This window comes from Monopterus albus, unplaced genomic scaffold (genome assembly GCF_001952655.1).
Source record: "Monopterus albus unplaced genomic scaffold, M_albus_1.0 scaffold466.1, whole genome shotgun sequence".
Classification (NCBI taxonomy): Eukaryota; Metazoa; Chordata; class Actinopteri; order Synbranchiformes; family Synbranchidae; genus Monopterus; species Monopterus albus.
In genome coordinates, this window is record NW_018128346.1 from 75,361 (window position 1) to 99,289 (window position 23,929).

Below are 23,929 nucleotides of genomic sequence, written 5' to 3' on the forward strand. Positions count from 1 at the left end.
AGAATCAGAAGTGCTGGCCCATGTAACTTAAACTGTATTAGCAATGGGACTATTTCTTTAACCAATCAGATTTCAAATTCGCCCCACAGGGCCAGCTAGCTGGCCCACAATGATGTCAGCATTTTTCCGTCCTCTGATTGGTTGGTCAGAGCAAAACTAGAAAAGGGCTTATGATGGAACTGAAATGCAGAGATCACAGTTGCGGTTGTAGTGTAGAGGTTTTGGAGTTGTCTTAACTGGGTTTCTTGCTTTAGTAAAAACGGTATTCACCCTCAATGCGCGAAATACCTCTCTCTCTGTAATGCCACACTTTATTATATTGCATTTTTGTATAGCATTGATGGTTTCTATAATTGCGACGTACAGTGGTGGTATTAAGAGGTGAATTAAGTCGGGTAAGTCCCCACTGAAGGCCCAGGTACCAAATGCAGGGCCCGCCACGGCCATAAATAATTCATAACTCACAGAAGAAAGGCGCCAACCTAGAAGAGCAAGGAGCGTGGAGCTGATATTTACAGGTAAGTAAAATGTCTCTAAGAAAGAAAATAAAGAAATAATCATAATTTACTTACAGCGGGTCCCTCAGGTCCTGGAGGCCCTTCAATCAGCATACCCTGTCGAAAAAAAACTCAGAATGTAACACAAGAGGACAAAAAGCTGACAAAAGGAACTTACACGTACAATCATTTTGGAGCTGAGACAGTTTAGATGAGAGACTGTACTCTGTTGTATTCAATTTTATTTGTTAGTGTTCATATTTATTCTCTTTTGTCAGTTATCTGTGAAGCACTTTGAACTGCATGAACCTGTATGAAAGGTGCTGTAGAAGTAAAGTTTTGATTGACCGACTGATTGATTGATTGATTGATTAGTAACTCACAGGCTCCATGACAGCTGGTTCTCCTTTCTCTCCCTTCTGGCCTCTGATGGCGGCCTGAGGAAAACATACATGTAGCCAACAACACAGTGCAGGTCAGTACAGAGGTGCTCACACACACACACAGTGAAAACAAACAACATAAACACAAACACTGGATGCATATGACAGACAACTGCATGCACTGACACAACTGGGAGATGCACACTTACACATTAGTTCGCCACATTCTGTCAAATGCTATTTACTATGCCAGTGTGAAAAACATAAAAATAAAATGAAAACCTGGTTTATTGGCTCTCCAAACTGTTGGTCCATTACTTGTAGATGTTTTTGCATACACACAAAGAATCATCTGGCTTCAGCAGCTCTACATGAAGCTATATGCTGAGATAAATGGCATTCAAAACAAAGGAAATGCCTCTTTATGCAGTGTATGTGACAATTCAAGTTATTGTTTATATTTATTAGGATCCAAAATAGCTTTGACCACGGTGTTAGCTATTCTTACTTGGGTCCTAATAAGCTCACATTACACTGTACAGAATAAAACCAATTTCAACCAAGATGTCAGGACCAGGTCTTGGTCCTTAAAATGTTTGAAATGCATTCAAATACATGTGTCTGTGACTCACTGAACTTACCTGGTATGAAAACAAATCTATGAATAGATGTTACTTGTTTGGTGGCCATTCTGAATTTACCTACATGAAACTTTGTGTAGGAAACTAATGTATGTAGGAAACCGAAGGTTCATTTTAGCTCAAGTCTAAATAGGTAACTGTTTAGCAGCTGGTCCTGAGTTTTCTAAACTGTCTATAATTTCAAGGTCCATCTAAAGTCCACACTTATTTGTTAAAGTGAAAGTAATTATAGCTGCATTCTCTACCTCAATAAGTGTCAGAATGAGATATAAATAATGTCTTTTCATGACGGCAAAGTCAAATAAGTCACTTAAGAGGACACCGAATACGGTTTGACAAAAACTAGGATTCAGCTTTGGTTGAAATTGATTTTTTTTTTTTTGCCTCTGAAGCAAAATAACTTACGCCTCCCTCATCTGTCACAGCCGACAGGGCAGGGCCCATGTTGCCTTCGATCTCTCCGGTCTCCGGTAATGGCTCATTGTAGTCTCTGTAGGAATAGTCATATTCCTTAAGGCCCACGTCCCCTGTCTCATACTCCTCAGTGAAGGCCTCCTCGCCCACACCGCCTGCCTTGGTGGCATCTACCTCCTCTCCCCCGAGCACTGGCTCCACCTGAGGCTGCGTTGGGTTTATCAGAGCCGCAACGGGACAGATGAAGAGGGACAACAGGATGATTCAAGCAAAAGAAAAAAGGTGCAGGAGAAAGAGTTGAGAGTGAAAGGAGGAGTCAGAGGTATAAATGATAGGGAAACATGAGTAAAGAAAAACAGAATGAGCCAACAGGGGGCGTAGAAGAGGGGCAAATATAGAAAGAAGTGAGTCTTACCTTGTGCACACAGAAAACACAAACACATATGACAGACTGTGGGGACTCTCAGTCCTTCATACCTTAACTTCAGTCAGATATTTTTTCAGGTGAATTTTGACTAGCATGTTTGCAACTTTAAATCCTGTGCAAATCATCTATTGTTGAGGTTATTATAGTATGTTTCCATCAAAGCATGTCAACATCAGCTTGTGTGATGACCTGCAGCCACTTGATGTCTCCAAATGTGCTAAAAATATTTACTGACATTGTAAAAGTTTTTTTTAAAGAGACAATGTTAAGCCCATGTTTCCATAGTCTCTAAACACACATAACTGATAGGAAACACTTTGTGAAAACAGGTTGCTGCTATATGCTGTGCAAAGCCAAAGTTACTTTATATTTTACTTACCAGGGGTGTTTTTAAAAACAGATATGAATCCAGTGGTACTATGCTGTACTGTTATGTCACATTAAAAAGCATTAGTACATCTGAAAAATACATTTTCTCCAAAAACAGTGGCAAACCATTCTGAGATTAGCATCAAGACTGGAAAACAAAAAAGTCTGCTAATATTAATAAAATGGTGACAATAAGAATAATTCCCAAAATGAGTGAACTTTGAGAAAGAGGTCAGATCTGTGAGATCTGTAAAATAAGCCACAGTGATGACTGTACTCTGTAGTGCATTACACTCCTCTCCCATTGCTGGCTGTAAATATTCCTATGTGAATCCCTTTTTCACAAGATTTTTGTTCTTATGTCAAGATCAAGCCCTGATAAACCGAGGATCGTGAGATGAGAACAAGCAGGAATCTTGTTGTTAAAGAAAAGGGGAACCACATAAAAATGATGGTATAAGCAGATGAATGTGGTGCATTTCCTTTTGAAAGAGGTTTCCCCTTGTGTCTTGTCGAGTGGCCTTGGTGCCAACAAAGCAGCGATGTGTGGTTAGAAAAGTGTAAAGACAGATATGGAGCTTTAACTACCTGGTTAAACTACAAAGACTGGGCTCACCACCACATACACATTGCTCTTCTCCTTTAGGTGATGGACGCCTCTTGTGTCAGTTTATGTTGTTGTGTTTCTTGTTTTTGTCACTGTGTGTTCACTGTTAACTTCTCTTTCTTTATTTACTGTGCAAATCTATCTGGAGATTTAACATTTAATTGATCAATTCTGTCGTCTTCGTTGACTGATCTCATTGGGTTGTGTCTCTGATCAGTGTGTAATTTTCTTTTTACCTGTACAGGGACCTCTTCTTGTCCAACCACCTCACCCTCTGGCAGTGGGACCGTCTCCTCATAGTAATAATCGGTCTCTGTAGGGGTGTGGCCAGCCTTGGCATATTCAGTGTCTACATCCTGAGTGGTCAGGTTGACAGGAATTGTGGAGCAGGGAGGAAGTAAGCAGATTTGATTGGAAGAGTGTGGTTAGTTCAAAGTCTGCTTGTACAGTAGGTAATGATGAGGTAAAAGAAGAAAATCATAAACTGTGCTTGCCAGTGGGCAAGATCCATTTTTGAAAAGAAATTTCAGGTAGTTTCAGAATCTCAGGGACTATAAATTTTGCCACGTGCAAGATTTAGGGAGTCACTGAGGCTACAGTGCTGAGATTTCTTTTCATTGTGTTGTTGAACCAATTCAGCTTTTTAAAGCTCACAAAGCCAAGACTTGTGAAAGGGGTGAAGTCCGCTCTTACTGGAAGCTTTTATCCATCCCTAAAAACATCACGACTTGATGCTTTGGGATGTCTAGTTTCACCCAAGACTAGAAAACAGAGAGACAATCCCAATTAACGGCCTCACAGAACATATTCTGTTAACGCGATGTAACAGTCAATACATGCTATGAACCTTGATGCATTCCAGCTTCAAAGTAAACCACAATGAATGAAGCTAGCTTGCTCTTTAGTTTCTATGAAGCTGCTGTTTTCATACTTAATACGAAATATGACAAGAGACAGGGAGACAGGTGTCAGAAAGAAAACAGGTACTTCAAAAACCAAGAGAGACTGACGGAGTGACAGGGGAGTTTTGTTGTGTTGCATGTGTGCAGGATGTGACAGTATTTAGGCTTTCTTGAGTTTAGTTTCTGTGCCACAGCAATCCATGCTCATTCATTTCGCTCATTCTGTACGTTAATGGTCTCCCCAGAAAGAAAGAGGCAGAGTGCTGGAGTGTATTCAGCTTCTGAGATCCAGTTTGAGCTTGAAGGGAGGAGCGTGAAGTAAAGAGCAGTGAAACTGTACAATTGCCATGCTTCAATGTGCATCGCTGTATCATATCATATGCAGAAGTTGGGGTGCTCATGAAGATCATATGATATATAAACAGAGGAGGCGCCCAGGTTGGTATGAACCAGCTTCCATTCAGAGAGCCAGACTGTCCACCACCAAGGATTTACTTCAAAATGTAAACTGGCAACTTCCTAGTGAAAACTAACAATTCACAAAAGGAGACCTTCCCATTAGAACTATTTTGTGGAGAGCCTGGATGGTGGACTGAGCTGGCAACCAGATGGGGCAGATGAAACATACAACTCTGGGCGCTCTCACCCAAACATGAGCTCTCCTGTTGTACCTGTTGATAACCGTTGGTGTTTTTCTTGGCTGGGACTGTAGTTCCACTCAGCGCTGTTTTGCCAAATGGTGGGAAAGGTCTGTGCTGGGATTTGACATTAATGTCCGCTACAGGCTTGGATTTCGAGGGTCTGAATGAAGTCGGCGAGATAGGGGGAGTCGTAGGAGCTCCGTTCTTTGAGATGTAAATGGTTCCGGCCTCTACCTTGCTCACTGTTGTTTTGACCAGAGGGACTTTGGTGGCCACAGTTTTGACTCTGGTGACCTCTTTGACCTCTGCCTTCACTTGAGCTTTTGCTGTTGGAGCTTTGGTGGCCACAGCCTTGGCTGCTTTTGTAGGTACTGGTTCTGATGCTTTTGTGGGCTTAGGAGCCTTTTTAGTTTCTGCACTGATCACAGTCTTTTCTACTTTAACAACTTTCTCAGCCTTTGCTTTTTTAGTGGTTTGAATTTTGGCCTGATTTGCAGGACCATTACCAGCGGCAACTTTGCCGTTGCCATTAGCCTTAGCCTCACCAGTGACTTTATTTTCAGCTTTGCCATTAACTTTGACTTTAGCCTCGATGGAAGCTTTTCCATTTACATTGGCTTTCTTTTCTGCTGAAGTTTTGTCATTGCTGTTTCCGTTAGCCTTAGACACAGCAGTGGCTTTTCCATTTCCATTGGTGCTCTTTTCTGCTGAGGATTTCCCATTTCCATTAACCTTCTTATCAGCTACAACCTTGCCATTGCCATTTCCATTCACCTTTGCCTGAGCTGTAGGCTTAGCTACAGCTGCTTTACCATTGGCGTTCTTAGCTGGAGCAGGCGTGGGCTTAGATTTAGCTGCTGCTGTTGGTTTGATCTTAGACAAGAAGCTCTGGACTGCAGTGGGCTTTGCTTTGGATGACTTGGGAGCTTTGGTGGGCATAGGTGGCTTGACTACAAGTTTGTATGATCCAGTCTTGGCTGGCTTAGCTGGATTGGGTTTGGTTTTGACAGGGGTGGATTTAGAGGGGGCTGCTTTTCCAGTGAGCGGCTTCTTCTAATATCCATGGTTATTGTTTGGTTGAGATGTTGTTTAGTATGTAAAAGTGCATATTGACAAAGACAGGGAGAGAAAGTGGAGAATGACAAAGATACATAGATGGGTTGGGATGGGGATGAAAAGCACAAACAAGGGATGGACAGAAGGAGAGAGAAAGACAAGAGTGGATGTCTTGAGAAACAATGACATAAAGATGGCTAAGACTCGGATGATTTACTGAGACTGTACAGGCATTACTGGATACAGCAGAGGATTCATTCAAGTTTTAAAATGGTAAACAAAAATGCAACTGAATAAAGTTTCACTTCTCAAATCTCAGGCAGTTTTGACAGGTTTCTGCTGATCTCTCCAGTAATGCCATTCTCAATATTTAGAGACAAGGCAGCATCTTTGTGCTAATAAGAACCAGAGCCTATGGTTTGGCAGAGGCACTGAGGGTTTGACTGGTCAGGTAAAGCTGGTGGTGAACACACACACACACACACACCACAGATGCACTGCTGTTCTCTCTCTCTCTCTCTCACACACACACACAGTTTATAATGCATAGAACAGTTCAACCACAAGTCAGAGAAGGTCACTGCTGTGTAGCCATGCAGATGAGAGGATGGATGGCAGGCTGGCATGCAAATGCATGAGAGTCACATAACACAGCAACGTGAAAACTACCGTACATGATCTTCTTACTACTCATGCTATTACAATGAAAACTGTAAAAGTGTGAAAAGAAATGGGCTGGCAACATGAACTTAAACTCCTCAAATATGTAATACAGAACACAGACTTAAAAGAGACTGTGGCATACGTTTGTCATGTTTGCCATACAAAGGTCAGGCATATAACAAAAAATGCATTTACCAACACAAAATGTGTGCACTGATATTCCCATGTTGAAAATTGGTATAGAAACTAATGGTACAGAAACGGTTGGTGCATGCGTTGACATCCTCCAAGACAATAAAAAAAAATCATGCAGTAACAAGACAATGTAGATGCAAGCTCTGGTCAAACAGGGTCATTTCTTTGTGATCCATATAGTAGGTTTTCAGAAAAGTCATGCTGTTCTGTGATTATCAACTCTACACCCACAGTATGACAAACCTCAGATACTATTTCACCTAAACCACCCCAGTGCCCCTACCTGAACCACACCTGAGCACAAATACATATGTGACAAGATGTAAATGACATGAGGACAAAAAAAATCACAAGGAGCAAAAGTAATCCTGTGTGATGGAGACGGTGGAAACGAGGTGGATGTGTGAGGGGTTGATGTGGATGAAAGAGAAGACGAGATGTGAATTAAACAAGGTGTGGAGTGATGAGGGATGAGAGAGGTGTGTGGAGTGCTAAAAGTGAACATATAGATTTAGAAACAACCATTTTAGGGAGTATGTATTGTTTATTTATTTGGCATTAAACCTGTATTAGTAATCACGGCTCTGTTGTTGCTCTAATACCGCTCTCTCTCATTCTACTTCCCTTCCACAAACCCCGCTCATGTTTTCCCTCTCTCTCGCTCCTCTTTACCTGTTGACTGGGGAGAGGGGGTGCAGAGGAGGTGGGAACGCCTGTTGTTTCCTCATAATAATAGCGGTATTCATGGTCATCCTGCTCCTCATCAAAGTACTGAGAGAGAAGGAGGGATGGAAGGCTTGAAAGATGGGAAGCATGGACAGAGGGATGGGTTGGCAGGAGGGAGCAAGGTACATGAAAGCAATATGAATGGAAGGAGATGAGTGCATAAAGAAAGTGGGCGCCAAAAGGAGCTGAGGAGGGTTACAGAGGCCACTGAGGGATAAACAAAGGAAAAGCAGAAAAAGGGTGAATGTGGGTGAAGCAGCAAGAGAGGAAAAACAAAACATGGTGACAGACAGCAAGAGGCCGCGACAGAGATAATGACAAAATGCAGAGCGTTTTTTTTTTCATCAGGAGTCTGTGCTGCTGGGTCAGATGTGTTCATATTAAAATATGCATAAACAGACAACCTTGCTTAATGAGAAAACGGAAATCACTCTCTACTTTAGCTCTGTGACGCAGCCGGAGACAGGGAACGGTCAGCTCCCGAACATCCAAGAGGCAACAACGAGGGAGAAGCTGCAACATATGCACAGCCAGTCTCAGTAAGCAAAGACGCTCCACCTTAAACCAGCTTCATGACAAATTCTTACACAGTATGTCTCAATTTAACCAAGGAGTTAATCAGAATTTAACTTAATTTGCATTTTTTATGTACTGAACAAGTTCTCTTTATTTCAATCCACAGGACATAATTAGGAAAAGGCACTGACGCTGGCTTGTATCATCCTCTTTCCCCGACCTTTCTGTGTTCTATTGCTGCAGTAATCCACTGCTTTATGTAAGTAGTGATGGAATGTGTTGCTATGGGAGGGTTTGGTATGACGCTGCCTCTGCTGTTCTTTAGTTACCTCAGGGACACACAGACTGAGGAGGTGAGGAGGAAAGTGGATGGATACAAACTGTTGCTGATGACAGGGATGTGTGAGAAAGACAGGAGGGGAGAGCAGCACTTTGATGACATTATCAGAGGACCCAAACTGAACCTGAGGACTTTGCTTTCATTTTCAGAGGATTGGTGCATTTAGTGTGGCCCTTGTTTTTATTATCACATCACATTTTCATCTAGTCTAGCTTTCCTAACACAAATCATCTCTTTACAGACTAAATTTCTTTAGTCTTTGGACGTGAGATGATTTTAAAACCCCTTGTGAAAAGAATCCAGCTACATCAGGCAGAACTGAAGGAAGAACATCCAAATTTAAATGGCCTTTTTCTTGAAAGGCGGCAGTGCTAACCACTAGGACACAGTGCCAGTTCACCAGATGAGATGTACAGTAAAGATTATTTTAAACGTAAAAAGATGCTTCAGTGTATTTTTTCCTTTACTATACAAGAACATTATCGAGAAAAGAAAAGCCATTCTGCACTATTTTGGTCCTGGAATCTGGCATTTTCGTATTTTAAATGTAAAAAGATGCTTCAGTGTATTTTCTCCTTTACTATACAAGAACATCATTGAGAAAAGAAAAGCCATTCTACAGTATTTTGGTCCTGGAATCTGGCATTTTCTCCTTCATATCTTCCCTTGATCTTGTGATGTTTTACATTTAGCTAATTACGTAGATGACTAGAAAAGAAAAACAATCAGAGACTATTCAGATTCAGTGAATGGTTTAATAGTTTTAAGTAATTAAATAATGTTTTAAAACCTGGAAAAGGAAAACAAAGTGCATAGATTCTGTTTGGGTCTGTTTTATCAGAGCTAGATGGGCTGACTATATTTCACATGGGTTGTGTCAGCATGGTGCTGATGGTCTGAGGTTATTTGCTTTAAAACTGATGCTACTCAGTTCTATGGCATTTGTGTTTGACCTCTTATTCACTTTGTGTGAACGGAGACCTCAGCCCACAGTAAGCAAAGAGTGAGTGAAACACAAAGACTGGTTAATGAACCCTGTGGGACGTTTTTAAATTAATTATTCACTATATAAGTTAACTGTTTGATTTGAATTTCACATGTGCAGAGGAGTAAGGGATGATTTCATATGTGTGTGTATGCTCATGCTGTGGTGGTGTTACTCACATATGTGTTGGGGTCCTGAGCCTGGGTCTTGGGCAGAGGGGAGTCACAGTCTGGGCTGTAGTGTTCACAGAAGTCATAGGCAGCCTGGGGGTTGGAGGCGATCAGCAGCTGCTGAATGTCTCCCTGTGGAGAAAAAAAACAAATTTCAATAAAAACCTGCAGAGCTGCATCATCTATTGTGGGACGATGTGGAACCTCTAATGTATATTAGGTATTAGTATGGTTTTAATCTCAGTTCATGTTCTGTTTGATTGGCTGATATGCTGGTTATGCATAGCAAGGTCCTCACCTGGAAAACCTCCTCATCAAGCAGACGAGCTCCAAACACAGTGATGCCATTGGTGTCGATCTCTGCGTTGTTGCCTCGGGGCAGAGCGCGGGTCATCTTCTTCTGGCAGTCCAACAGCAGTGTCACATTTTTCTTGGAAACAGATAAAGCAATGCGATGCCACCTAGAGACAGGGAGGAGGAACCGAAGGCAAATAAATGTCTCATGTGACCAGAAGGCCTGATTCAAAAGGTATCAAACAACCCACAAATCACAGACTCGCACACATACTCCTCCCAGCCACTCACACCCACACGACCACAGTCATGTCATCTCAACCAGTCACAAACTGGTTGTTGCTGGTTACTGACTTGCCATCAGCCAGGTTGACGCCTGTGAACAGTGGGTAGTCCTCAGGGGCTGGCTTGCCGTTCTGGTCCTCATACAGGAAAACGGGGGAGCGTCCCAGTTCAATGCCCAGCTGCTGGATGCCCTGCTCACTGTAGATGGAAAGGAGGAAGGCCTGAAGACCAGGCTGTGCCTTCACCAGAGCCATGATGGAGAAGTTCTCTGGGAAACGACCTATGGATGAGGGAAGGGGGGACGGGATGAGAGAGACAATTCAAAAATGAGAAAAAGGTGGTAGTGAATAAAGGAGTCCAAAACATAGAAGGATTAAATATGTATGTAACTATGTTGGAGGAAGGTGTGTAGACTGACCTGCACCTTGCACCAGGACATTTATTTATCACAGAAAAGAAGGGAAGCAGGGGAGGGAGGTGAAGGTGAAGAAAGAGAAGGCAAAAGAAACAAATGGAGGCTGAGGAAGAAAAAGACAAGAATGGAGAAGCAGTGCATGATGAAGCCTGGAGAGGAAAATGTGAAAATGACACTAGTGATGAGCTTAAAGAGTACCGTAAGAGATCTATGGATTATCGAATATCAGATATAGCCCCATGTGAAGCTGGATGATGGGGACACATAATAACAGGTGGGCATAGCTGGAGGAGGAAGGCTAAACCTCAGAAAATGAGTTGAAATCAGCTCTGACTTTTCAGGATTTATTCACAACCACATAAGTGCTACTTTCTCCACAGTTGATTTGTTACGGCTCTCCCAGACAGTTTAACTCAGATGCAACACATAATTACACTTTATATCCATGAGCAACCTAAAGTCGGGCACAACAGCCTCACTCCACTCCAGAGAGCTCAGTTCAAAATACATCCAAACACAAAAAACAACCTGCAATGATAATCACATGTCTCTGAACTCTGGAATTCATAGGAAATGTTTAAAATGCAGGCCTCCTAATGTGCACAGAGGCACTGGTGTAAGTTTTTAAATTAGTCCCGTGTTTTCTGTGTAAACTGTCCTGTTGTCAAACTCAAACAGACACTAATTCTTCGTATGCTATTAAAAGGTGTATGTTCATATTTAACTAAAGGTAAAACAGTATTTGGTTGAGTTATTTTAGGGTAGGGGTAGTACACAGCTTTACACTAATAGTAATGTTAGCTAAATTAAACTAGTTATTGTACGACTAAGTTCCCTCTGTCATATATAAGGACATCATTATTGCACATATGCAGCTGCCACATGTTTTGGTGAAAAAGGCAAGGCGTCTATAATTCCTCTTGTATTTTTAAAGTTTGCTGGACGTTTATCCACCGCCTATGTGTATTTCTGTGAAATTAGCGTAGCATGCAGCAACTGTTTCCAGCTGTGGATACCACTGCATACTGATTTAGAGGGTGGAACTGCTGTGTGTGTGAGGTGTCTGTCTTTAACCAGCACACACCTCAACATAATCAGAAACAAATACTTCAGCTACGCACAGATGCTGCACATTTACATTACACTAACCAAAGAGGTAACACACACTGTGTCATGAAGTCTGAAACGTGCACAAACATTTCATTAATATTAAAGATGGTTCTTTATCAAATAAAACTGGAAAACAAACACATTTCAAACTATTAGACTGATTTGCTTTACTTGGGAAAAGCTGATATTGTTGTGGAAACAGCATGTGAAACCTGAGGGAAAACCAGTGATTTGTGTGTCTTTTATTATATATGGTCCAAAACCGTTGGACCAAATTTCCAAATTGGCATTCCTTGGATAGACTGACCACATATTCTCAATCTAAATAGCAACTTTCTCACCTGAAAAATATCAAAACATAGTAAGTGGCATAATTCTGGCTCAAAATCTCGGCTTGGCTACCTGGAGTGTCACTTCAAGTGCAACAAACACAACAATGAAATTGCAATTTCAGGTATTTATACTAAGAGGGATCACAGTAATTTACAGAGCAGTACAACCAGATTTCTGGTTGGAGCCTACCTGAGAAGAGCTGCTTGGTGGGGGCGGAGATCTGGGCCTTCTTGGCGATGCGGTAGGCATGATCGGGGCTGCTGGAGCGACGGGATGTGCAGAAGCCGGGGACTTTCTTCACACCCTCAGGGAGAGAGGGAACCTGGAGAGCTCGCAACACGTCCACTGGGTCTGATGGAGAGAGAACATGAAGCCACTGTTACATTCAGGAATAACAACTTTGTTAGAATAGCAGCACTGCATGTGACAGAGCAGTTTAAATCCATAAGTACAGTAAAGAAGTCAGCAAATCACAATAAGTGGCTAAGAGACAATATCAAAGCTGAAACTTCAGTGTAGAGAGACCTGTAATTTTACATCACTCATCCAGCTGGTCTTTGATTCAAGGGAAACCAAAAACAGAGAAAACACATCTAACTTTCATCCTGTTTCCCTGGATGGAGTTCATTTCAGGCTTTCATTTGTACTTTCTGTGGATGTAAGCGTGCATGTTTGGTTTCTGATTCCTCCTAAGAGCAAAAAATGCAAATCTGTGATGTCTGTTGATGGAAATGAATCCCTGCAGGAGATTGCAACCTAAAACAAAATTAGGAAGACAATTTATTAACCATGCAGGTTTTCAGAAGGTCTGACATCCTTCAGGTTGGACAGGAATCACTGTAAAAGAATTTTAAAAGCTGAATCCTATATTTCTGCAATGTGCAGACATTCTCTGCAGCTGCACTGATCTAACACTAGGCAGTGGATAAAAAAAGGTTCATCTTAAATCCTCTAATGCGACACAGGAGATGGCCACAGTGGCTTCCACTGTATGTTTAGGTATAAAGGAACAAAGGAAGCTCTGTGCCAGACAAGATGGGCAACGGTCCAAGCCACATATGTGAATGAGGTACAGTAAAGTTCAGTTTGAGGCAGAGTGGACACAGTGTCTTCTATTCTGCTCACATTTCTCAAGCAACTGAAACAAGTGGCTGTTGAGGTGATGGTGCTGAGTCAAATCAGCGTTAGTCTGAGGACACACAATCATTCCACAGTTTCACCCGACATGCACAAACACACAAAAATGCAGGTATGCACACCCACACACTCCAAATATGTGCATGCTCACATCACATACACACAAACACACACAGACACTGTAGCACCAGTCTCACATCCTCTCTCTGGTTTCACACGTCAACCAGTCTGTTTCTCCATCGTCAGTCCACACTGGGCCTGTTGGTTCTCACGTGGCTCAGAAGCCCTGTGTCAGTCCGTGCATCTCAAAGGGAAATGCATATTGTAGCTCCTGTAGCTACAGTATACAGGAGGTCTGGTTGCCTTTGACCTCAAAATCACTCACGCTAAATATATATTTCCATAAGATAATCTGGATAAAAGCAACCACATATGTTATAATTAATTTCCCTAAATAAGCAGCTGCTAAAAATCAAAAGCAGCAGCACCACAGAGGCAGAGGGAGATCTACATGTCTCAGCCACTCTCTGTGTAGTTTCTATTACCTGAGGCTCACTGCTCAGTGTTTGCTGTCAAATCCTACTATTTTGGAAACAAATGTCTTGAATGAACACATCATTTTAAACATAATTCACAGTTATTCTGACATTCAGGTCGACACTTCACCACAGTAGACATTAAACCTTAAATAGAGTGGATGTCTAAGTACTCACATGAACTGTCTTGTTACAGTATTTTGATAAATGCAATGTTAAATTATGGGATGCCCATTAAAATAGCAACGTAGAGCACAGACAGTGGTGCGGTGGGTAGAGCAGTCATCTTCCAACCAGAAGGTTGAAGGTTTGAATCTCGGTACCTCCAGTTGAAGTGTTCTTGGGCAAGACACTTTTTTTCCCAAGATGCCGAGCTGTCGTGTGCCTGCTCTCTAATTCAAGATGGAATGACAAATATGCTTGACATAAGTTTTCAAATCAGGGCTGCATACATTTTGCAGTCTGAAAATGTAAATGAAATGTAGTTTAAAGGTCTGCCTTGGATAGTTTCAGCATCTCAGTGGGTCTCTGCGGTTTTGAAGTGAGACAGCTTGGTTTTCTACAGCACCCAGCCAGCTCAGTTCTCCTCCCTCAGTCTAGTCTGTGACTGAGGCACACCAGAGAGCTCGCTTTGCTGTTAACAGCCAATTAAATTCATTTACAGCCAGCTCTACTGTGGCACCTCTCATAATAAACCTATGGAGGCAGTGAAGCATTGCTACAGCACTGATGAAAAGATTTTCACCAAGCCCTCCTGGTTCGCAGCCTTTGAAGTTACACGTTTGTTTTCATTGTTCATTCAGCAGTCACACTAATAAACTCTAGTGTCCAGGAGCTTTACAGGGCATCTAATTCATGAAGAAGTTATGTACCCATAACCTCAGTATGGCATGACACTAACCACATGAAGAATCCCAGTAACACTTTGCTCACCACTGGAACAAGGAGGAGTTGAAATGACACAAAGCCAGTGGAGGATGCAGTTTATACACAACGCTTATTCAACACAGCAACACATCAGGCAACAAACTGACATGCATGAATGTATTATGAACTCATAACACTGCAGAATAAAACCATCCTAATGTGCTTATCAGCCAGTGATGAGATTCTCTTTGGCCTCTAATGTGAAGATTACTTGTGTTTGTCCTACAGTCACACTGATCCCATCAGTGGTGCCAGTGTTTAGGTGACACCCAGTGTCTCAGAGCTAACAGTTAGCCAAACAGATGGAAGTATTTATTCAGACAGAGCAAATGGTGCATTAATCTTGCCCCATGGTGTCTAGACCACAGTCCATTAACGTCACTCTATACCAGAGGGGAAGAGGAAGAGGAGGGGTGCAGGAAGAAGAGATTTAGTTTGTTCTGTAAGGAGGAGGAAAAGGAGAGTTAGATTGAGCAGTATTATGATGCTACTTTAAACTTCACAAACAGAAACTTCCCTGAAAACAGCAGCTGGAAAGCAGAAACAAACAGAAAGCAAATTAGTGCAGTTAGTGAAAGCAGAAACGTGAGACTGGTCAAAACAAGTCAAAAGGCTCAGACGGATACAAGGATATGAGAGAGAGTGTGAGAGAGAGAAAGAGAGAGAGAGACAAGGATATGAGAGAGAGAGAGAGAGAGAGAGAGAGAGAGAGAAAGAGCAAAGTCAAAGCTAACAGAACAAAAACAAGGATTCTTGCTCTTCCAGACTTTGTGTACAAGACCTTTTCAGATCTGAACAGGAATGCTGGGAATTAGAAGGAGGGTGAGGTTCAGGCAAAGGTGGAGTGTGTGTGTGTGTTTTGGGGGGCCAGGCAGTGACAGTAAACAGCATGGTTCTGTCATGGCAGGATACTGGATCAGATTGCAGTACGAGCTCCCCCAGTACGTCCAGTACAATGTGTCGCTCTGTTCCACGCTGTCTGCCCCGCTCACATCTGCAGCCAGGGCCCTTCCTGCCTGGAGGACCACAATCATGACAAAAATATATTCACAAAAGCAACACACGGGAGCACAGAGGTCTATACTCACACAGCGCAGGCAAGCAAAGTGCACTGATACACCTTGCTAGACAAGGAGCGGCAAAAATAAAACTTGACAAGGGAGGAAACCGACGGCCGAGGGGCACACACTCACTTTCTTTTATTGTTCCTCTTTCTGCTCTATTACACTTTCTTACCATAAGCACTCACAGACTGATTCAGCTCTTTCACGTAAAAGTGAGTCAGTGTGGACTGCTTCAGCTCTTTCACGTAAAAGTGAGTCAATTATACTGCTGTCATGTAGGTAGGAAACAGGGCTCCCACGCACGTGAGGCCAGTTACAACCAGAACTGTACATAACAATTACAGTAGCCTGCACATATACCTAGTGACAGCTGTACTGGCTACAGTCCAGTGAAAAGACCATGTTACTCAGCTCATATGAAACTGACCAGAGGACATTAATACAGTGCCTCAGTGAATAAAACTCATCTACTTATGTTAGCACTTGGTGCTGAAATCATGATCTTTGACCTTTCCGGGCCTGAATTAATCTCTTCTGATCCCCTGTAGCCCAGGTGTTAAATGTTAATCACTAAACCTCTGTGATAATTATATGCTGCTCGGTGTATAATGGAGCACTGTACCATGGGATGGGTACATTTTTTTGACAGGCACTCCAGAATTCACACAAACCTGCCACAGTTATACTCAAACCCACCAAGGCCCACAACACCACAACTGACCAAACATGCAGACCACCAGCTTATTACAGCCTAATAGGAAACATATGTAATGCCCAGGTTGGCAGTCACACTGTAAAATGAGGTGTGTGGCTAAAACTGAAATAAATTAAATAAGATGCTGTGGTGTTTGGATTATTGTAGTTCCTCAGAGTCGCCACTAGATGGGGCCAAAACAGATTTTATTAACTTGGATGTCACCGTTAACAGAGCATAGTCAAAGTCTGCTGAAGCACTGGAACCACATGTTGTTACACACATACATGCATAGGTGTTTACATGTACACACACTGTGCAAACAGACCCACACTCACAGGCCTGAGACAAACAATGCCAATGCTTCCTGAACAGAGTCTGCACCATCTGTCAGCCGACAGCATAAACAAGTTGACCAACAGAACACACAGTGCCTCTGTCCAAACACAGAACCTGTATGTGCACAACACAAGAGGAGAGAGGATCACCGGTCAAGAACGTTTGCACAGTGAAGGAATTCAGCTTGTTGTGTTTCTCATAAAGACACAACGAAACATTAAACTTGAAATGATTAAATTAAGGGAATAACCAACTCATTTGAGGTGTAGATGTAACACAAAGTAGCATTTAATTATTCTATTCCATCCATCCGTGCGTTTCTACACCTGCCTGTTCTCTCGGCTGTAACTCACACCATCTCTGCAGGTGAGGCAACAGCAGTATGATTCTCAGTTCACTTCACAGTTAAACCTTTATTTCCTCCAATGCACCTTCTGCCTCGGATGCTCTGTTTCTGTGTGTGCATTCACTACGTACATGTGTGTATGTGCACGTGTGCCCTTTCTTCTTCTGGTACAGCTGTGCCAAATACCAGACACACACTCCAGCTGACACGTTGACCCCTCACCTCTCACCTTTACACAACCACCACTTTGTTAGAGACACAGAGCCAAAGGAAGGTGCTATATTGACCAAAGATCAACACACATACGTGCACATACAGTACACACAAATTCATCTGCACACCACTGTCTCTGTATTTCAGTCTCCTGCCCAGTTCCAAAAATGAACTTAAAATCTCCCAACAAAATGTCAAATATAAAACAAATTTCATAACTGGAAACCATAAACTAAACTTTAGTTGTTCCTCGGCTGCGTCTCCATCCACCCAGCTGACCACGGTGGCCAGTCGTATGAGCTGCTGCAGGTTATAATTTACAACATGCTGCTCTATAGTTACAACTTATTTATAATGCCTTGTGTACACAGACAGAAAATCCATTAAGAGTTCCCATGCTGCAAAAACAGCATTAGTGGAATTTACTTTATTTATATGTATAAACCGAGTCTCTTGATCAAAGCACTGAATAAAAAGATAGAAATGAGACTTAACAGTACATAACATTGAAGGACTTCAGGATTAAACAAGAGGAAGAGAATGAAGTTAGAAACACAAGAGCAAATCTGAGCCTGGGTGACAGTGACAGCAGCAGATCAGCAATACCAGATCATCTGAACCCCTGAAGAGAAGAGACTCAGAAACATGGGTATCTTGCTCAAATCCACTCAAGAAGGACAAATACTTGTGATTACCTGAAGAGAAGAGACTCAGAAACGCGGGTATCTTGCTCAAATTCACTCAAGAAGGACAAATACTTGTGATTACACACTTGTCCTCAGGTTAATAGTCAAGAATTGGGCTTTGCTAAAAACACTTTGTCAGAAACTGCACATTTACTGATCCCTACAGAGAGAAGCATACAAACACATTTAAAAAAAAAAACCTAACAACACCGCTGTCGTCCCTACATCTGAATGCAACGTGAAAAGCAGGTGCACTTCCAACAAGAACAGAGAACTAAAGTTTGCTGAAGGTCTCTGGGTCGGTTTTAGTGCGGGAAGTCTTTAGAGGAAGTCTTTAAACAGGACAGACAACTACAAGGAAAGTGAGACAAGGTGACCTAGAGGTGAAGTGGCTAAACATTCGTAGTAACACTGATCATATGTTAGTCAGTACCATCCTTTAAAATGCAGTCATGGAACAGTGATTTGGTGTTTTCATTGTACTTGTACTGAATGTTTCTGTGGTCCTTTACAGCATGTACTTGACATGTTTCATCCTTTAAGGCCAAACCACATTGCATCAAGTCACTGCTATTAACATCTTTATGCTCTTGATCCTTTGTTTTCAGTTTTTCACTTCTGCCTCTATCAGCTCTAATTTTAGTGTATCTATTAATGAATCTCACAGTCCTGGTGGTTTATCCATCACAATGGTGCCAGTGTTTACTGTACTGTGGCCCTATGTGGTTTCTGAGCAGTGAGGAGCTGCTGCCAGCAAGTGCCCCGGTCCTCCACTGTCCCCTGTGCACCACTATGTGGTCTCCACCAGTCTGTGAGAGCTGCACTGATGCTGCCAATGTGTATCAGGCTGGAGTCTCCTGTGGTTTCAGGACTTGAGGCCACAGTCTTACTTTGGATAGGAGGGTGGATACAGACACCACAAGGCCTAGAAGGGACCACAGGGCCCTGACCAGGATACAGTCAGTGGTTCCCTGTAACGTACTATCACATGGGACAGACAGTCAGCAAGGGCACAAATTAGAAACCTGTCTTAAGCCCCCTGGTGTGTCTGTGCTGCAAGGTAAGCCTTCACAGATCAGTGCTGACGGCAATAACGTACAGCCCAAAAACAAAGCTGCCATAGCAGTGTGAAAAAATGTTATCTACTCTCTGAAAACTGGTCCGTGCTAATGCAGATTACACATAACAATAAATAAAAAGCCTACAACTTGCAAAAAACCTTTAGCCTTCTGAGGAAGAGTAAAAGGTTTTTACTAAAAATTTATAAACTAAAGAGATGATGACCAAAGTCAAAACCTTAATCTCAATTTCATCTTTTTTGTCTTTTGCTCTAATCCTGATACACTTAGATTTGAAACTGTGCACTGTGCAGCCACTCTGCTCCCACACACACACACACACTAATCTTCAGGTCTAGCCACAGAGGTGAGATGTCAGACTTATAATAAAGAGAAGTGTAACAGCAGTGGGCCAGCATTTCAAAATCATCATCATCATCATTGTTTATAGCATCTTTATAGCTGTAATTTAGCTGCAACAGCAAGTGTGAGGCAAAGGTTTGTAAGGAGCACTGCAGAGGGAAGCCCTGGATTAGCAGCGATGTGTTGTGTCTGCATCCTACTAATACTCTACCTCATTGCTGGCACTGATGCTTCAGGCCTGGAACATTTCAGACCTTCATCTATTTACAAACCCTAAATGTCTCCAGATAATGGGAGATGCAAAACCCAATGTTTCAAATGCTACAAATCCTGTTCTCACTATATGTATTGTCTATCAGTTTAGCATTTGCTGGTTAAATGATAAATGATATCTGCAGGTTAATATGGGCACTATGCACAGTTTAGTAGTGGCATAGGTTCCTCTACATGGAAATGTTTCCCTGCCTTCCTCCCAGTACATGCTGGGATTGGCTCCAGTTCTAATGTTGTATTCTACTTATGTTATTAGATAACAAAGGTTACTGCATTAGGCCGATTCAAATAGTCCCAGAAGACCTGTGAAATTGCAGGGAGGTACATTAAGTGCTTCCCTGTGGTCATTCACTTTTTGGCAAGTTTTCTATATCTTAAACCCAGTCAACAAACCAGAGTAACTTTTCCCACTGCACACAGTTTACATCAACATTAAAAGCTGTTAGACTGTAGTGAAGCCTGGAAAAGCGATGTACATTGAGAGTACGTGTAAAGCACACAGCTGGTTTCCACATCCTCCTACACCGACTTCCTAGAAGCTGCAAAATAACAGTGACTGGGAATAGCATCTCATACAGTCTGTCATTATAAAGTTGGCACAGTCTCCTGTCGTCAGTATACATTTTCTGCTGAAACAGAAGGCCTCAGAGGAACAACGCCTGACTCTCCACACACACAAACAAACCACTAAATCATCACCTATGAAACCAAAGAACTGTCATCTGCTCGCTCTGCTCCCTTAAGTCTGCAGTGCTAATGTGGTTGTGTCTGAGAAAGGCTTTTACATGTTCACAGCTTCAGGGGATGTCCCGGATTAAAACTGAGGCTTCAAAACTGATTGTGTGTCTCTCAGCTTTGAATTATTTGTGTTTGAATCTCACAACCACATGTTCCCATTCAAACTAATCCATTTTAAACTCATGACAATTCTGAACCGTACCCGTGGCTTCATGTTCAGCTGTCCACTTCACTAAGACTTTAACTTGACATTCATGACATTCTGACAGGAATTAAAAACAAAAAAACACCACATTAAGATTTTTTTTTTTATTTGCTCTCTACTCACTATCTCAGGCAGCCCATCCAAAATAACAGTCCTACATTACACATGGATCAGTTTGGGCCAGTGCTGTGGCTGACGTTTTGTTAATCTTGGCAAAGGAGGTAGAATTTTAATGCAGAATGGGAGTAAGGTGAGACTCAGGTGAGGGTGAACAAGCCGGCCAGCTGCAGGCACCTGACCCACCTCTGTGTGTCAGTTTGGTGCTGTACACGGTGTTTCAGCATAGAGAAGCACACAGTCGACTGGTGAGTTAAAAAGCCAGTGGTTACCATCATGACTGAAAAACTTTCTCATGATGGATCATTATAGTGTTATGAAGTTGGCTCCTGACAAATATCTGCAACTCTGCCTCTGATGGGAGAAGGTAATTAGCCAGTGCAAAATTATTAACCTCACAACAACTTATGGGTAAAAAAAAGAAAAGTGGAGAAAGGATGGGTGTGGATCCCCACAGGCACATGGGCCCATGGGAAAATGATGACAAGCAGAAAATAAAAATCATTAGGACCAGGTTAAAGCTTCCAGATCAAGTCATATGTGACCAACAGCCTGAAATACCACACACATCTACAGTCTCAGGAATGAGCTGTCAAACTCTGCTCTGCCTATAGTAGCTCCATTCACCAGCTGAGAGAGAGAGAGGGAGAGAGAGTGGGGTTATGTTTAGCCAAACTGAGACAGACTGCCCTTTGAGGAGAGTTCTGCTTTGAAATGAGGTTGAGGAACATCCATGTCAAGAAAATATTGCTCTCTGATTTTCTGCTCCTTTGAACAAAACGCGTCTTTCATGCCTTTTTCTGGGCCCCCTGCTCTCCGGGTGATGGCTGTGCTTCATCCATCCCTCCTCCTACATTTTCCTAGAGAAGAGAGAATAAACTATTCTGGACGATTCTCACCACTTTCTTTTCTAAATCGGTCTTTCACTGGCTGGGTAGAGCGTAGAAGTGACACCAACATCTGCTGCTGCACTGCAACGAGCACACAGGAACGCACACAAAGACGCACCATCCTGCGCTTTTGACCAGTGCGCATGACCCGCGCGGGGCCAGACACGCGCATACATGTAAAGGAAGTGTTTTATTTACGTCGTTTTGACATTATCACAGGGTCGGATGATTAAAAACTTGAACACCACCTCTGTTGCATCATTTAAGACGAGACACACAACCTACCCGAGGTGTCACATGACACAGAGGCGCTTTCACCTGGATGGGACACACATTTCTACACCCTGACCTGGGAAAAACATCCATAAGTTTACAGACGCGCGCACAGACACGGCGACACTAAAAGCTTTCACTCCCAAACCCTGCTCCGAGGTGCTGCGCTGCATAATAAACTATTCATAAAAAAGCAAAAATGTCTCAAACTTCCGCCTCCAAAATACACACGGGAGACGGCGGGAAGGTGCAATCGCCTCTCGGAATCTGGAATGGGAAACGGGGCCAAGGAATACACTGAAGGGGGACAATTTATGTTACTAAAGCCCCCTTGTCCCGTAACCCCCAGAACTGTCGAACTATCAAATGAAGAATAAAAAGCCAGTGGCCCGTCTGTCCACTGAAGGTGATATTCCATCACTGCAGTTTTATTCGTTTTGCTGCACTTAACAAAAACCTTTCCATGATGTGCCGTGTGCCATTCCACAGTCAGATGCAGGTGAATCAGTGGATTCTTTATATTAAAACGAACTCAGGACAACTAGCGCTGTAAAACTTGACAGGAATAGAAACATTTACAGTAAAATAGTGCTGCCAACCGTGAAAAATGTCCAACGTTTCCTGAACTCTAACATGAAAACTATGAAAACGTTTCCCTGTTGTTCAAGGAAAATGCTAAATCAACTTATTTCTACAAACTGGATGCAGAAATCCCTCCTCCCTGGGCAGTGATGGGTGCACAGGTTGAGCTGGTAAACACACAGCCAACCTCACAAGGCCCCTGTTGCCAGTCTGTGTTCGCGCCTCAGTTTACTCACAGACCAACATTCAATAGTAATACAGAAAAAAGAATCCTATAGTGCACATTTTATAAACGGGATGTTCATCCCGAAAAACCTCCTCAAAATCGACTGAAGCACCTCCTTGCACCGTTTCACCCCATGCTCCGCTCCGGATGGGGGTTTGTGGGAGCGCACAAAAATGAGCATCATCTTGTCAAACTCGGTGGAAAACTTAATAGTGAAATAACGTCTATTGGATAATAAATTTAAAAAGGCAGCATTATGACAAATTATAAAATATGACGAAGAAGCACCTGCATGCCTGAAATATTTTAGCTCTGCATCTAACCGCAACATTTAGAGCAGTGACACCGCAGGCAAGTTGAGAGAGACAAAACAGGAATGATTTTTAGTGAACAAGCAGCAGCAAAAAAAAGCGAACAGAGGCTTTTGTAAGGTCGCGTCTAAGTGATCACTGAGTGAGACGGGCAGCGCGTAACATCCATTATCGGACAGAATATGTTGAGACTGATGAGATTTCAGCTTCACGATAAGAAAAACAACTTTTTTTTATATTAGTCACAACTGTTAAACAGAAAACAGCTGTAGACTCCATATATTATTCGTCTGATTATGGGGGTGGGGGGTTTAAAGACGCAGCGCCTAAAACCTCCAAAATTGTCACTCGATCAGCTTTCAGAGAAGACTGTGAAAGTTCAAAATATGTAGGTGGTGCAACAGATATCAAACATTTACATGTCGAATCAACTGGGGACATACTAGGATATTTGTCAGCGAAAATGAAACGAAGCAGGTGCGCAAGTGTCCGATAATAGATGAAGTGAACACACACGGTTAATCCAGGTAGGTAGAGAAGAATGCGAGACAGAAAAATACTAGAAGTATCCAAATAATCTGTCTAAATCACGTCGGACAACTGTTAATAAGAGACACAGTCTTACCTGCCCGAGCCACGGTCGTTTGGCACACCGCGAGCGCCACGGTTACCAAGGCAAAGGATGACAAGTTCATGCGCCATGGTCTTCGTTTCTTCTGGCAGGGAAAATCACCAATATCCATAGTGTTGCAGTAGTGTACCGGTTGAGCTGTTAACGGAGGATATGGTGGAAGTTATCCTCTCACAGAAAGCCAGGTGACGAGCGGGGCCCTACTGAACCTTCTGCGAGGGAACAGACAAAAAAGGCACGCCTCTCTCCCGGAGACTTTTCTTAACAAGTTACCTATGTCTATGTAAAAGTACAAAACCTAAACACTAAAAGGGGCTCGGGGTGAATAAATAACTTTTATTTTAACGTTTA

At 42.5% G+C, this 23,929-nt stretch overlaps 1 protein-coding gene across 1 annotated transcript in view; it reads right to left on the minus strand.

Annotated features, from left to right (window-relative positions):
- Nucleotides 1-23,690, minus strand: part of col11a2 (collagen, type XI, alpha 2) — a 41,559-nt gene extending 17,869 nt beyond the window's left edge. Inside the window, exons 1-10 of the mRNA XM_020587610.1 lie at nt 23,573-23,690; nt 12,159-12,320; nt 10,181-10,391; nt 9,831-9,993; nt 9,542-9,664; nt 7,482-7,566; nt 3,575-3,723; nt 1,927-2,142; nt 881-934; nt 573-614 (exon numbers count right to left, since the gene is read on the minus strand). Of these exons, the coding sequence (XP_020443266.1) occupies nt 573-614; nt 881-934; nt 1,927-2,142; nt 3,575-3,723; nt 7,482-7,566; nt 9,542-9,664; nt 9,831-9,993; nt 10,181-10,391; nt 12,159-12,320; nt 23,573-23,690 (1,323 nt within the window). The remainder of the gene's footprint in view (nt 1-572; nt 615-880; nt 935-1,926; nt 2,143-3,574; nt 3,724-7,481; nt 7,567-9,541; nt 9,665-9,830; nt 9,994-10,180; nt 10,392-12,158; nt 12,321-23,572) is intronic.
- Nucleotides 23,691-23,929: the final 239 nt, after the last annotated feature.